Consider the following 13510-nt stretch of genomic DNA (forward strand, 5'->3'; position numbering starts at 1 on the left):
TTACTTTGACTAAGTATGTGAAATAGTTACATTACTTATTACATTTTAAATAAGGTGACTAGTAATCTGTAACCTACTAAATTTCTAAAGTAACCTTCTCAACCCTGGTTATTAGCTTCCATATTAACGCATCTCCATCTTCCCCTGCTCCACTCTGAGCTGCTGATGCTCCATCCATCCCTCTCCCTCTCTTTCTCTCTCTTTCTCTCTCTCTCAGTTTCCATGGCTTGTGGCCATTTTCTTATTTTCTATGTCTGAATTGAAAGGTGGGCATGGAACTATCATTAGCTGTCTCTCTTTCACGGGTTCAGATATGGTGGCAAGAAACAGCCAGGCTATCAAAATTCACAGGAATAGGTAGTCCTGTAACATCAGCAGGAAGTGTGTAGTGCACACACCATTACTGTACCACAATGATTCAAATCTATTCAAGTCACAATGTTACATAGGGAGTGCTCAAATCGTAGATATGATGATGAACAATGGCTAAGAAAGGCATCCATGCTGATTAACAATATCACAAACTATTTTCACTGTTCATCCATGCAGATATTGGGCCAATCAAATTATCAGTACCCTCAATCTGAACCATATATTCATGTTCCCTTGATGAACACTAATGTAGGGGCAGATGTCACGGCAGAAAAATGCATAAAGCATACATTTTCACTTAAAAAAAAAAAAAAATCAATTTCACTCTGACTTGAAAGCAACTCTTCAGAAGAAGCTAAAGACTGATGCTAAATGTTGCAGTATGGACCTGCACTGCTAATCCCTTATGCAATATTGAAATATGAACACAGTATATTGAGTACACGCTCAAAAACCTTTCATGGAAGATGTAAGAATTAGCTGCAGAGTGTGCCAAACTGTCATTTCTTTCCCCCTTAGTAAGTACATTTTAAGGATGGATGATTCAGCGTAATCTATCTTCCATTTTTTAAATCATAAGTTAAGGTGTCCTTTTCTCCGTAGGAAATGTATTACATTTTTTTACCGTTGCTCCTTCTGTAGGGGATTTGGCTCTGACTTGATTAATTTTATAGCAAGGGTCTAATCCTGTTTTTATGAGGAGGGGAAACAAGAAAAAAAAAAGATATAGAATCCCTTGGTGGTTCTGTCAACTGAAAGGTTAGATATGTATGCTAACGAAGATGGATATTTCCTCTGATGGATCGTATCTACCAATCGCAGCTTGGGTTGTATTATCTCCATGTGTTTACCTTTAGACTTAGGTGCACTGTCTCTGGGATTTTTGTGCAGTGTGGAATTTGATATTACGCTGTACCAGGGAAATATTGTAGACAATGTTTTAATGCTGGTATTAGACTAGACGCTGGCATACACGTGTCTTCACCCACCACCACCTTTTTGCCCTTCACAGCTCTTTGCTTTCTCTACCATTTCATTCTTTCTTCCCGCCGACATCCTGATTCCACCTGCATTCTCTTTACTCAGTAGCGCTCGCTCTTCTCGTCTCATCTCCGCTCTGGCTCAGCTAATTCCACACCATGTCAGACTGGGCCTATTTCCCCCTGCTCCTCATAACAAGACCATGATGGACCTTATCATTCCTGTCACTCAAACTCCCTGACAGCCAGTCTCTGTATTTTTTTCCCCCCTCACTCAATTTCGCGCTCTTTCTCTGTGCCCGTCTGTCTTTCTGTCTGCTCCCACCTCTCCCCTCTCTCTCCCCTCTCTCTCTCTATCTCTCTCTCTCTCTATCTCTCTCTATCTCTCTTTTCGGCTTCCCACTCTCCTCTATGATGACCAGGAGAATATGCTTGCCTGCAATCCATCTGTCCCAATGATAAAGACGTTAGCGGTGATGGGTGTAGCACCAGGCATGGGGCAGCAGGGCCCTGTCAGTGCCGGTCTGTCTTGGGGGATGGCTAACGGGTGTCACGGATTAGTCCGGGCCTTGCATGATTGCTTCACTAGCTCAGAGATACACAGAGCGCTTACCCGGGGTGATACGGTGGAGCCGTTGGCCAGAAATCTCTGTCACAAAGAAGAACCAATAGGAAAGGATTTGTGCGCTATATGTCAGGTTAGATGCCTGTATAAAGGATAACATACATTTGTGTGTGTGTGTGTGTTTGTGTGTGTGTGTGTTTGACATAGACAAATGGATCAGGTCAGACTAAGGTCTGGTGAGCTATGTCCTTGAAACTTTTGCAATTTGAGATTTAAGTTGGTTGGTCAGTTGTCCTCTAGATAAAGAATTTTAAGATTTACACCCTTACCCGGGATTTCCACCAGGAGGGGCTACGCTCTGGGAGAGCAATCTGCCTTTTAAATTAAGTTGCATTGTTAATACAGTAATTATGGCAGCCCAATCAAATCAGAACAAGCACCTTTAGGCTACCGTAATTGCTGTAGTAGCGGCACAGCTACTTTTGTTAACTTGCTCAAATGTTGTTGATTGGGCATTTTCTTAGATTTTTGTGCTTCTATCGTGGGTCAGTAGGCTATCTAGATGAATGGTGTCTTTATCATGTGTTTTATTTGTGTTGCTGAAATATGATCAGGAGTCTGTACGGGTTGTTTTATTGTGACAGTTGACTGGAAGTTTTATGCTGATTCTGTGTCTGACTTCCTGTCTGGTGCGATCTGCTCTGTTGACCTTGACGCGTATCTATTGACATGTCTTTTAGTTAAATAAATAGTTAATCGTTTTAATAAGATAGTAGTTATGAGGATTTCTTTTTATGATGTAGCAGTGAAGACTGATTTTATTTATGACCAGGTTTATTGTATAACCATTAGAGCATTATACAATAAACCCCACAGTTCCATAAAGTTATTGTCATTTTCACTTTACATAAAAAAAAATTTACATCATTATTGCTATGTTATATTTTCATGTCTTAGGTAAAATAGGACATGATATTGTGTAATAGTAGCTGTTTTTTCTCCATAAATGAGTGGTGTAAAAGCTAAAAAATACACTCTCTGCTCTCTGAAACATTCATCAAGGCTTAATCACACATTTATTGATCAGTCAGATTGACTATTGATGCTTTCTAAACACATCTGTGGTTCAAAATTTGGTATAGACACTTTTAATGAGGGGATTCTTAGACCAGGTCAAAATTGACCCAGTACATACTGCGAGGGTGTAGAATATGAACAATATGTGAGGGTTAAAAAAGGGTCTCTTGCTGAAGCATTTCTGATACCCTTGTTAAATTATATTAAATCATAAGCTTTGTTAATGTAGGATTTATAGCAGAACTGTTTTATTGGATTGCAATAGATTGAACAGGTGTACCTAATGAAGTGGCCGGATAGGGTATATCATGCAACAGTCACGTCGATGAGCACTTTTTTCCTAAGGAGGAATATTATCCACCATGAGCATGTTCTCACCAGTGACTGCAGCAGCCAGGGGAGAAAGCAGTGTTTCATTAGAGTCCAGCATGAACTGTCCGAGCCCTGTGAATTTGGTGCAACCAGGGATGAATATATCCCAGACCGTATTGCTGTCGGGATACTGGGCAAAGCTAATGACTAACCAAACACTGGTGGAAACAATACAGACCGACAGACAATTACAGGAGTTTGCCACACAAGTAAACATGCAGGGAGAGACAGTGGCAACAGTGCAAGAGGTTGCATACAAATACAACAAAACCTGGAAACCACAAGGCGAGCAGAAGCACAGGAAATGAAGGAGAAATGAAAGAAAATGTGGAAAAACACAACACAGAAAAGATGAAAAATACTCGGTAAAAGCAACATGCCGTTTCTGTCGTAAAACGGGACATTGGGCCACAGTGTGCCACAACAGCATAATCAGTGAAGGAGGTCACAGAGCAGGCAGACCAGCCATCTTATTTCCTGGGCTCAGTGTGTAATGTGGACAAGACAAGTGAATAGTGAGAATGAGCCTGTTGAGGAGAGTAGATGAAGTGACACATCACACCAGTGGATATCAACAGGCCTACGGAGAGAGACACTCAAAACTGAACCTTTGAAAATATGGAGTGCACACGGCATGCTGGGTGTTCTTCCCCAATGCTGCAGGAAAAATAAGAATGAACTGTAAAGAATTGGAGAATAATGGTGTCATCAAGCGGATGATCAGGCCTGCTTACTGGTGTGCGCCGATGGTGCCCGTTCTGAAGAAGAACATCGGGAAAATCAGGATTTGCATCAGCCTGAAATATTGAATGAATCAGTGAAAAGATAGCAGTATATTCTAGTAACCACAGATAACTGCTAAGCTATAGGGCCGTTTCCACTGCAGGAAGTTCGGGTCATTTTATAAGGCCTCCATAGCAGGAACCGCCCCTGAAGGACAATCTCCTGGAACTTGTAAAGGGGCAAAACGAGTCCCTGCCTCGGGGTATGTACTCCATGCGGCCCCGAAAAATTCCTGGGTGGGGGTTGAGGTTGACTCGGTTCTGATAGGGTATTGTTATGCTTTTGGTGCGTCAGCCACTGCAAAATCTGGCATTTTTGCCTCAATAATCACAAAAAACTGCAAAATCCTGGAGGGACTGACTAGCTGCATCCTGACAGTAGTGGAGTCTGTGATAAACAGTGTTGAATTTCTAAATAAATAAATACTAAACTGTTTAGTATTTATAGTTAAAACATTTCAAACGTGATAAAATTGAAAACATCTCCACTGGACAAAACTAACATCAATTGATATTATATTTAAATTGTAGGCGTTAGATGTTCTGTAATGCCGAGTTATCATTGTATATTATTCATGACATGAACATTATTCATGAGGTAAATACAGCTTGTCCAAACATTATTTTTTGGATGCAGCACCCATGAACATGTTATTACAAAATTCCTTCTAGCAGCACAGAGACACACACACAGGTGAGCTTCAGGCTCTCTCGGCCTGAAGCTCAAATGTCAGAGTGAAAGATTTATCCAGAACATCAGGAGCTGATTGAAATAAAATACAGGTAGAAATTCTGAGATGATTTAAAGATAAGTTTGCCATTTGCTGTGTTTCTGTCATGAAACTCTTGAGTTGCATCGCCCAAATGAACAAACTGAAAGAAGCACAGACTCTTGGGTGAGGTTTGAAAATTGCAGAGAGTTGGTTTTAACAGAGTAACAGGTGTATCATACATCAATTTTCTCAGGTTTATTTTAAAAAGGTAAATTACCAGTTTATGATACAAGTTGAACTTCAGCCAAGTTACAGTAAATAAGTAAACATGTATTCAAATAATGTATTCAATAAGGTAAACTCTTCAGGCTCTTTGTGTGTGTGTGTGTTTGTGTGTGTGTGTGTGTGTGTGTGTGTGTGTGTGTGTGTGTGTGTGTGTGTGTGTGTGTGTGTGTGTGTGTGTGTGTGTGTGTGTGTGTGTGTGTGTGTGTGTGTGTGTGTGTGTGTGTGTGTGTGTGTGTGTGTGTGTGTGTGCTTATGAAAAAAAAAGATAGAGTAGAGTGCAAGGAGTTACAAGTTTGTTGGCTATTTTAGATTTATTTTTATTCTTACACAGGTGTTCATTACATATCTCTTTGAACATTGATCACCAGCTTTGTGCAGATTTAAATTTGAAAAGGTTAGGAGTTATAAAGATTTCCATCTTCAAGAATTGATTTTCATTGGGGAGCACACTGCAGAAAATGAGTGCGGACTGTCAGATTGTCAGTTTCAGGGAGTTTCAACATTTTCTGAGGCAGACGTATCTAATGTGGCCACTGGAGATTGACTGTCCAATGTAATGCATTAGCTGTAACGCTTGAATGGCTGTCAGTGTTTTCAAGCACAGTTATTTAATATGCTGTGTGCCTCTATTTCTAATTTTTTATTTTTTTTTTAAATAACAAAATCTCAGACGCACCGACAAAATATATGGGCTGTCATCTTCTGTAAAGGTAGAAAAGCTGCTTTGCTGAATGTCAGATTCATCGAAAATGTATCTTTGGAAACTGCCTGAGCGGAAGCTGTTCAAATTTAATAAAGACACAGGTAAGCTCATTAACTCCCCAGGCACACTTACTGTATGCAGGATTAAAGATGGGAGTGGAGTAAAAAAGCGAGTGGGGGGTTAGACAGAGAGGTGAGGTGCCAATCCTATACACAGACACTGTGTATAGGATTGTGTGGGAAGATGAGCGATCACGTGCACATGGTTTCATTTCAGCTTCACGGTGCTACAATGAAAACGGTGCCTTTTTTTTTATGCAGATCTTCGGTCTTTCTACACCTCGTTCTGCGGTGAGTTAAGCTGCTTTTGAAGGCAGATAAAAGAAAGACAAGTGGCTGCTTGAAAATGTACATGATTCCTGTTTAACTGAGAGAGATGGCTTTCTAAATTTGACTTCTACCTCCATGACTTCTACATCAGTATTAGTATACACAAGGGCCCAACCTTGCAAAATGACTACAAGGCTCCATCATCCAGACTTTTAAACCTGTTGTTAGATGCATGTTAAAGGTCATTTTAGTCCTGAGAGGATCGGAAATGTAGCGAGAAAGAAGAGATGGACTTGGAGACAGTTAAGGGAAAAAAAGGAACAAACATACAAAGAGATAGAAATGGTGTGAAAGTAACTAATACGCTGAGGAAGACACGCATCATAATGATTCTGTTGCAGCGCCTCCCTGCTGTGATGTGGCTATAGAGCAAATGTTGCTCAGAGGCAAAATAGTCTTGTCTCGGGAGGTTTAATGTGATGGGCTGCTGTTATGTGTGTTCCCTGTCAGTGAAAATCTTTGGGGCAGCGGGGACGTGTCACAAAGTACTTTCCATTAGGACAAATGAACAGCTGCTCAACTGTCTGTCTGGCTGCCTGTCAGTGCGGCCCCCGACTGCCATCTGTATTCATAACACATTGTGACAGACATCCAGGAATGAAATAAGTTGATCTCCCTCCCTCCACCTCTTTGTGTGTGTGCTGGCGTGTGTATGACGCTGTGTCCTATCTGTAGGAATACGGCAAGCATATGTTTGTTTACTTAATTCTAATTGTGTGCATGTGTCTCTGTTTATTTGTGTATATCCGTGAGAGGGAGGACAAGATGGAAAAGTCATTTTGATAAATATGGTGGTTTTTAAAAGCCAGTATCACACTCACTTCTTTCTCTTTCTTTCTTTTTTTAAACTCTTTGTCTCTATTCATTTATATTAAAGCACACCAAGCTTGAAGGAAAAAAAGGTCTGAGTCACTGGTTTGTAACATGCAAACAATGCCAGCTGGCAATGAAGGGCAAATTAAAAGCCTGTATAATAAATAGGAGACAATTTCCATAGTAGTGTTAATGAGGCAAAGAGCATTTAGTGTTACTCGGTAAAGCTGACAGATGTGTGTACTTAACTCAAGGCTTCACATCTCTTTCTCTGGCTCTTGGCCAGAATTTCAGTATTCCATTAAAAAAAAAGAAAAAAGAAGATACATTTAATGTTATGTTCAAACAAAAGTTTTGTGGAATTATGATGTGCTTTTTTTTTTTTTTGAAATCAAGCAGCTGTTTTGCTTTTGCTCGCAGGTGTTTGCTAGTTTGGGTCCTGACTTGAGTCATTCTCACTCACTGTCCACCCTCCAGCACCATATGGTACTTCACTGATCTTGTAAATGCTGATGCTGATGCCAATACTGCAAAGTTCCAGTGGATTAAATGGATCATACAAACTATGAATTTTGTTCTACAGCCAGCAATTTTCTTATTACTACCACCAATTAACTACTTATACGTATAGAGTGATGGGAATGGTGTTGGATATGTAGGTATTTGGACAAAGTGAAATTTGAACCTGATGATGGCGCTAGGTGAAATGTTAAAAGATGGCCACAGTTAGTAAAATGTCATTAATTGATGCAGTTTATGTATCAAATTTCAGGGCAATCGCTCCAAAAATTGTCACATTTCACTCGTTCACAACCTCATGGTGGCACTAGGGGGTCACATGAGCCATTAGGATGCATCATATTGAACCATGAATGTCTATTAAAAAAATATGCCAATCCGTTAAGTAGATGTTGAGGTATTTCACTGGGTAATTAAAAACTTCTACCTGCTGGAACCAAACAGTCAGCCTCATGGAGACACTAGAGAAAGTCAGGGGATCAGCAAAGTTTGTAATTGTCCTCTTCTGGGGACCATAACTATCTGTAGAAAATGGCATCCATCTAATAGTTGTTGATGTGTTTAAGTGGTGGAACAACCAATAGAGATTGTCATCCTAGACCTTGTAAATCAGGGGTACTCAATTAAAATTCACTGGGGTCCAATTTGTGAAGATTTCCTCAAGTAAAGGTCCGTAACATCATAATGTCTGTGTTATTTTTCAGTACCTCACTGCTGATTTGAGTGTGTATGTTTGTTCAGAAGTGTTTCTGCTTTGTCTCATAGTGGCGCTTAACATTGCTGCTTTTAATAATGACCACTGTCTCAGAACATATGAGACATACAGGTCTTAAAACTGGCTTCTGGAAGGATGAACATGTAGCTCTCTGTTCATTCTGGATTAAAAGCCCTACTTTCATTGTCCAATCTGCCACCTCTCTGTCTCTCCACATGTCCGAATGCACAGATATGATTGGCTGATTAGAATCAGGGTCCAGATAGGACGGCATCTGGTTCTGGATCCGGACTGTGGTCCACCTATTGTTGTAAATGCTAAAACTGCAGTAGAACCTGCTCTCCCACTGCATAGTAAATTGACATGTATTGGAAGCAACTATGGATTTGTCTATGTAATGACTGAAAATTCCATGATAATTACTGTACCAAATTTATGTTATCCCACAGTACTATCCCACAGTACTGCACTGAAATTCCCAGTAAATACCTGGCAATCACTGCACTGTAAAATAAAGTGCTCTGGAGGCCAGATTATGTTCTTGGGTTTGTTTATCTGTTTCTCATTAAAAGTCATCTTGTAGCAGTGGACATGACCCGACGTGACCCAATTTCCCCTCGGGTATCAATAGAGTATTTCTGATTCTGATTCTGAGACTTCACTGTCCTCATTACGACCTGTTTACACAGTCAGCAACCAACACCTGTGAGTTATTCATTGTCAATGAGAGGTGAGAATGTGCGTGGGCAGACTCACCGTTACATAAACTGACTGGCGGTGTCATATGCAGGCTTTAACGATTTCACCAGTGAAGAGACAAATATGATTTAATGTGGAGGGAATGTTTAAATTACAAGGGTAGGACAGTGTTACAAGGGTCAGCTGTGATACATTATTCAGAATGTATTCAGCCATGCTCATTTAAAAGGCCATAGCAATGTGTTTTCAAGGTTCAGCTCTTTAGCTACAGATCATACATATACTTTATATATTTGCTGACCACTTTTAAATTAATGCCATTCAATTATAGATTTGTCCTGCTGTTCCAGGCAGCCTCTGGTTTCAATTCATTTTCAGACAGAATGAAAATCAATTAGCCAACTATTGAAACTCACTTGAGCTGTGCAATCTATCACAGTGAACATCAAGTCTGCAAATTATTTTTGGCCGTGTCAAATTATTGTTATGTGGTAAAGCAGTTTAGGTGCAGAATGGTCTTAGTGGTCTGCACCCCGCTACCTCATAACAATAATGCACAGTACATTTGACATTAAGTATGCAGAATTGATTGGTGACTTGTTCAGTGCTATGTGATGGATTACCCAACTCGAGCAAGTTTCAAGCACTAATAGATCTTTGTGTTGGAAATGAATAGAAACCAATGGATGTTTGGAACTGCGGCAAATGAAAATGTTCTAATTTACATTGATGTGCAGGATTTGAAGTAAATACACTAAAACATGAAAAAAACCCACTATTCCTTTAAGTAATAAACTACATTAAATGTTTATGGATATGCAGACTAAGCTGTAACACCATGTTTCTATAGCATTTTCACATGGCACGTGGAGAGAAGTCCCACTAGTCCACACATGACATGTTACATACTGTTAAAAAACCCCAAAAAGACATAAGCCAATGTCACAATCATAGGTACAATCAAAATGACAGCACTGAAACTTGACATTATCCATTTATTTATTTTTTTCTTTTTAGGTTGCTTGCCTCAAATGGCTATCATGCAATTATCTTTTTGGAGCATGACATTACCTTGAAGATTTATGGGACGGATTATTGAAAAAGTCAGGCATAAAAAGAGATGGGAAACAGAAAATCAATGCCACACTGTGGTTTCACTCCTTGGAATTTTTAATGTTTGAAGTACATGGTTTTTGTGATTTATGGCCACTGCAAACACCATCTATCTATATATCTATATATCTATGTGTGGTATCTGTGTGTTATACAGTTGTGTGTGTGTGTGTTTGTGATCTGAAAGTACATATATGAATGATGGTTTGTGTTGACATACGTCCTTAAGACCCCAGGCTGCAGACAAGATGTGTGTATTTATTAGCTCTTGGCCAGTGCTGCCCCGGTCATGTGGTCATTTTTTTTCTGGGAGTGCAGCAAGCAAGAGCCTTTTCTGTAAGTGGCACTCTGTCTGGGCTAGGAGTCTGAGGTAGTAAACAGCAAACAGGCACATATACTTACACATGCACGCACACACACACACACACACGGATGAAAGTGAACTTGAAGGCAGACCCTTTTTTTTCTCCTCCTCTTTGGCCACCCCCTCCACCCTCCTCCTCCCACCCTTGCCTCCCCCTACTTAATTTGTGTAAGTCATTTCAGGCCAGTAGCTCTGTCCAGTAGTTAGTCATTACCTTCCAGTCTTTCAGGTGACTGGTTGCTTTGTGCTCTAGGTGGAATTGAGGCCTTATCAGTGGCAGGGCAGGGGCCCAGTGGCCACATCACACAGAATACAGTGTTTCCTCCAGCCCCATGACTGCCCCACATGATTAAACCCAATCTAACCGGCTGTTGTGTGTGTGTGTGTGTGTGTGTGTGTGTGTGTGTGTGTGTGTGTGTGTGTGTGTGTGTGTGTGTGTGTGTGTGTGTGTGTGTGTGTGTGTGTGTGTGTGTGTGTGTGTGTGTGTGTGTGTGTGTGTGTGTGTGTGTCTGTGTCTGTGTCTGTGTCTGTGTGTCTGTGACAGAGGGACAGACAGAGAGAGAGAGAGAGCTTGCAAATGTTGCAATTTTGTGTGTCTTATCTGTAGTTTGAAGTCCAGAGGAGAATGATAAGCATGGGAATGGCATGCATTTGTTATTGATCACAGTGCTTGTGTCTTTGGGTGTGTGCAGTGGTGGCATGTAGGTAATATTTGCAAAACTGCTTTCATCAGTCCAAGGTTGTTCACTAAAGTTAATGCAGTTTCTCTTTCAATTCAAATTCCAACACATATGTGTCTGTTTTTTCTTCTCACTCTCTCTCTCTTTTTTAAATGAGCATCAGGCTTTTTTATGTTTCCAACAGCCTGCCTTTACATGGCCCTGCTAATTTTCCATGATGCTTTTGTACCAGACTGCGACAGGCTTGCAGGACAAAAAGACCAACAATGCACATGTTGGTACAAACACAACCTCCTTCTTTAAAGGGCATTGTGTTTCTATCATCTGCGTCCTAAATGACTGTGAATGGTTCAAAGTGTTTTTGAAACAAGCTTTGGATGAATAAAAAAGGGATGAAAGAAAGGAAAGAGAAGAAATCAATGTTTGTCTCCCTTCAGATAAATGCATGGAGCCAGGCAGCGTAAGGAGGTAAGAGGGTAATCTGTGAAACAACAATACCGTGGGCTGACAGGAGATGTAGTAATCTAGGCTGGACCAGCGCTTTCCTTAAACAGAGTGTTCTGTGTCTGAAAGATTACACTGTAAGCTCTGACACCATAATGGTCCTGATGTCCTGACGCACACACACACACACACACACACACACACACACACACACACAAAGAATCGGAATTCTGCCTTTGCCGGCAATGCTACCCCTGTTCACAATGTTCTTTTTAGTAAGAGTCCTGCTGGCAGAATGCATCGATAAGAATCGGATTGAGGCCCACTGCCAATAATAAGCAGAAAGTTGGGGATTGATTGATACTGAAAAATGAATGAGATGCACTGTGAGTTGTGTTTCTTCTTTCATATGCGCTGTGTGCATGCATGCATGTGTATATTAGTCCTGTGAAGACTATCACAAGCCCTGGCCCTGACAACATTAGCAACTGTATATTGATCCACTGTGCTGCTTAATTAGGGTTAGGATTATATATGTTATATAGTGTAAGGCAGTTCACACGTTTCATATTGTATATGTGCGTATCTTCTCTCTGATTACAGGTTCTGTTGTGCATTGATTGGCTAGTGAATGTAACGTGATCACACACAGGAGCCTTACATGAATTCACGAGAGTTGCAGTTATGTCATTGTTCTTAGGTTGAATGGCGCTGAAAAAAGAACCATTCGGCAGGATTGAACATCTCCTTGACCCTCTACGGTTCCCTTTCCAAACCAGTAGAGGGGTGCCACATGTTATTATAACTTTATTCAACCTTATATATTTTTCGAACTGGTGTAATGAAGCTTTTTTATATTTGACCGCACAATATTTGCCATGAAAGCCAATTAATTACCCTTAAATGACCCTGTATCTCCAGAACCAGGTATCTACTGTCGTTCTTTCCTACTAACAGTGATTTGCCTTGTCTGTTTGTCTCCCGACAGTTCGAGGCCCACGTGCATGAGGGCATGACAGGTGTGGTGGTCAACCTGACAGTAGACGATAGAGACGACCCAGCCACAGGGGCATGGAGAGCAATCTACTCTATAATCAATGGAGATCCTACGCAGAGCTTTGAGATCCAAACTAACCCAGACAACAATGAGGGAATGCTCTCCGTTGTCAAGGTAAAGCATATGAAATTGTGCATTCATACACTGCAGTAGATGACGTAATCAGATTGCATAATGTAAATGTTGTGCAATGAATAATATGTGTTTTAGCATGAGCTGTGCACTATATCCAATGCAATATATAGTTTGCATAATCTCCATTTTCTGTTCCTTTCCCCTCCATCTTTACATGCCCCTGCTATCGCTTCTCTCATTTTAATTCTTATCCTTCTCCTGCTCATTTCTCCATTCATATATTCTTTCTACCTTCCTCCGTTCAGCCTCTGGACTATGAAGCCACAGCGTCCCACAAGCTATACATCAAAGTAGAGAATGAGGACCCACTAGTTCCTGATGTTGGCTACGGCCCAAGCTCTACAGCCACTGTTCAAGTCACAGTCCTGGACTTTAATGAGGGTCCCGTCTTCTTCCCTGACCCCCTGACAGTCACCAGGATGGAGAACATTCCCGTGGGCAGCTTTGTGGCCTCACTTAATGCTACAGATCCAGATATATTACAGATACAGAGCATCAGGTAAGAGGCTTTCAGCAAAACTGTCTATGTCTCGCATGTAAGAGAAAACGAATGAGATTGAACTTGTCTGTGTTGTGTGATGTCAACGTCATCTGGTGTGGCTTGCGGCTGAGTACTCAGTAGTCAACATGCTATGCAATCAAGTATTGTGTTAATGGGACACTTCGAGCAGCACTTTTATACAAGTGCAATCCTGTTACATCAGTGAAATTTGCATCATTCTCACTCCAGATC

At 40.8% G+C, this 13510-nt stretch overlaps 1 protein-coding gene across 1 annotated transcript in view; it reads left to right on the top strand.

Annotated features, from left to right (window-relative positions):
* The window catches only part of cdh13 (cadherin 13, H-cadherin (heart)), a 270635-nt gene that overhangs the window by 199850 nt on the left and 57275 nt on the right, over positions 1 to 13510 (top strand). The window contains exons 11-12 of the mRNA XM_062421569.1: positions 12574 to 12756; positions 13023 to 13276. Coding sequence (XP_062277553.1) covers positions 12574 to 12756; positions 13023 to 13276 — 437 coding nt within the window. The remainder of the gene's footprint in view (positions 1 to 12573; positions 12757 to 13022; positions 13277 to 13510) is intronic.

The sequence above is a fragment of the Scomber scombrus genome, chromosome 6 (genome assembly GCF_963691925.1).
Source record: "Scomber scombrus chromosome 6, fScoSco1.1, whole genome shotgun sequence".
Lineage (NCBI taxonomy): Eukaryota > Metazoa > Chordata > Actinopteri > Scombriformes > Scombridae > Scomber > Scomber scombrus.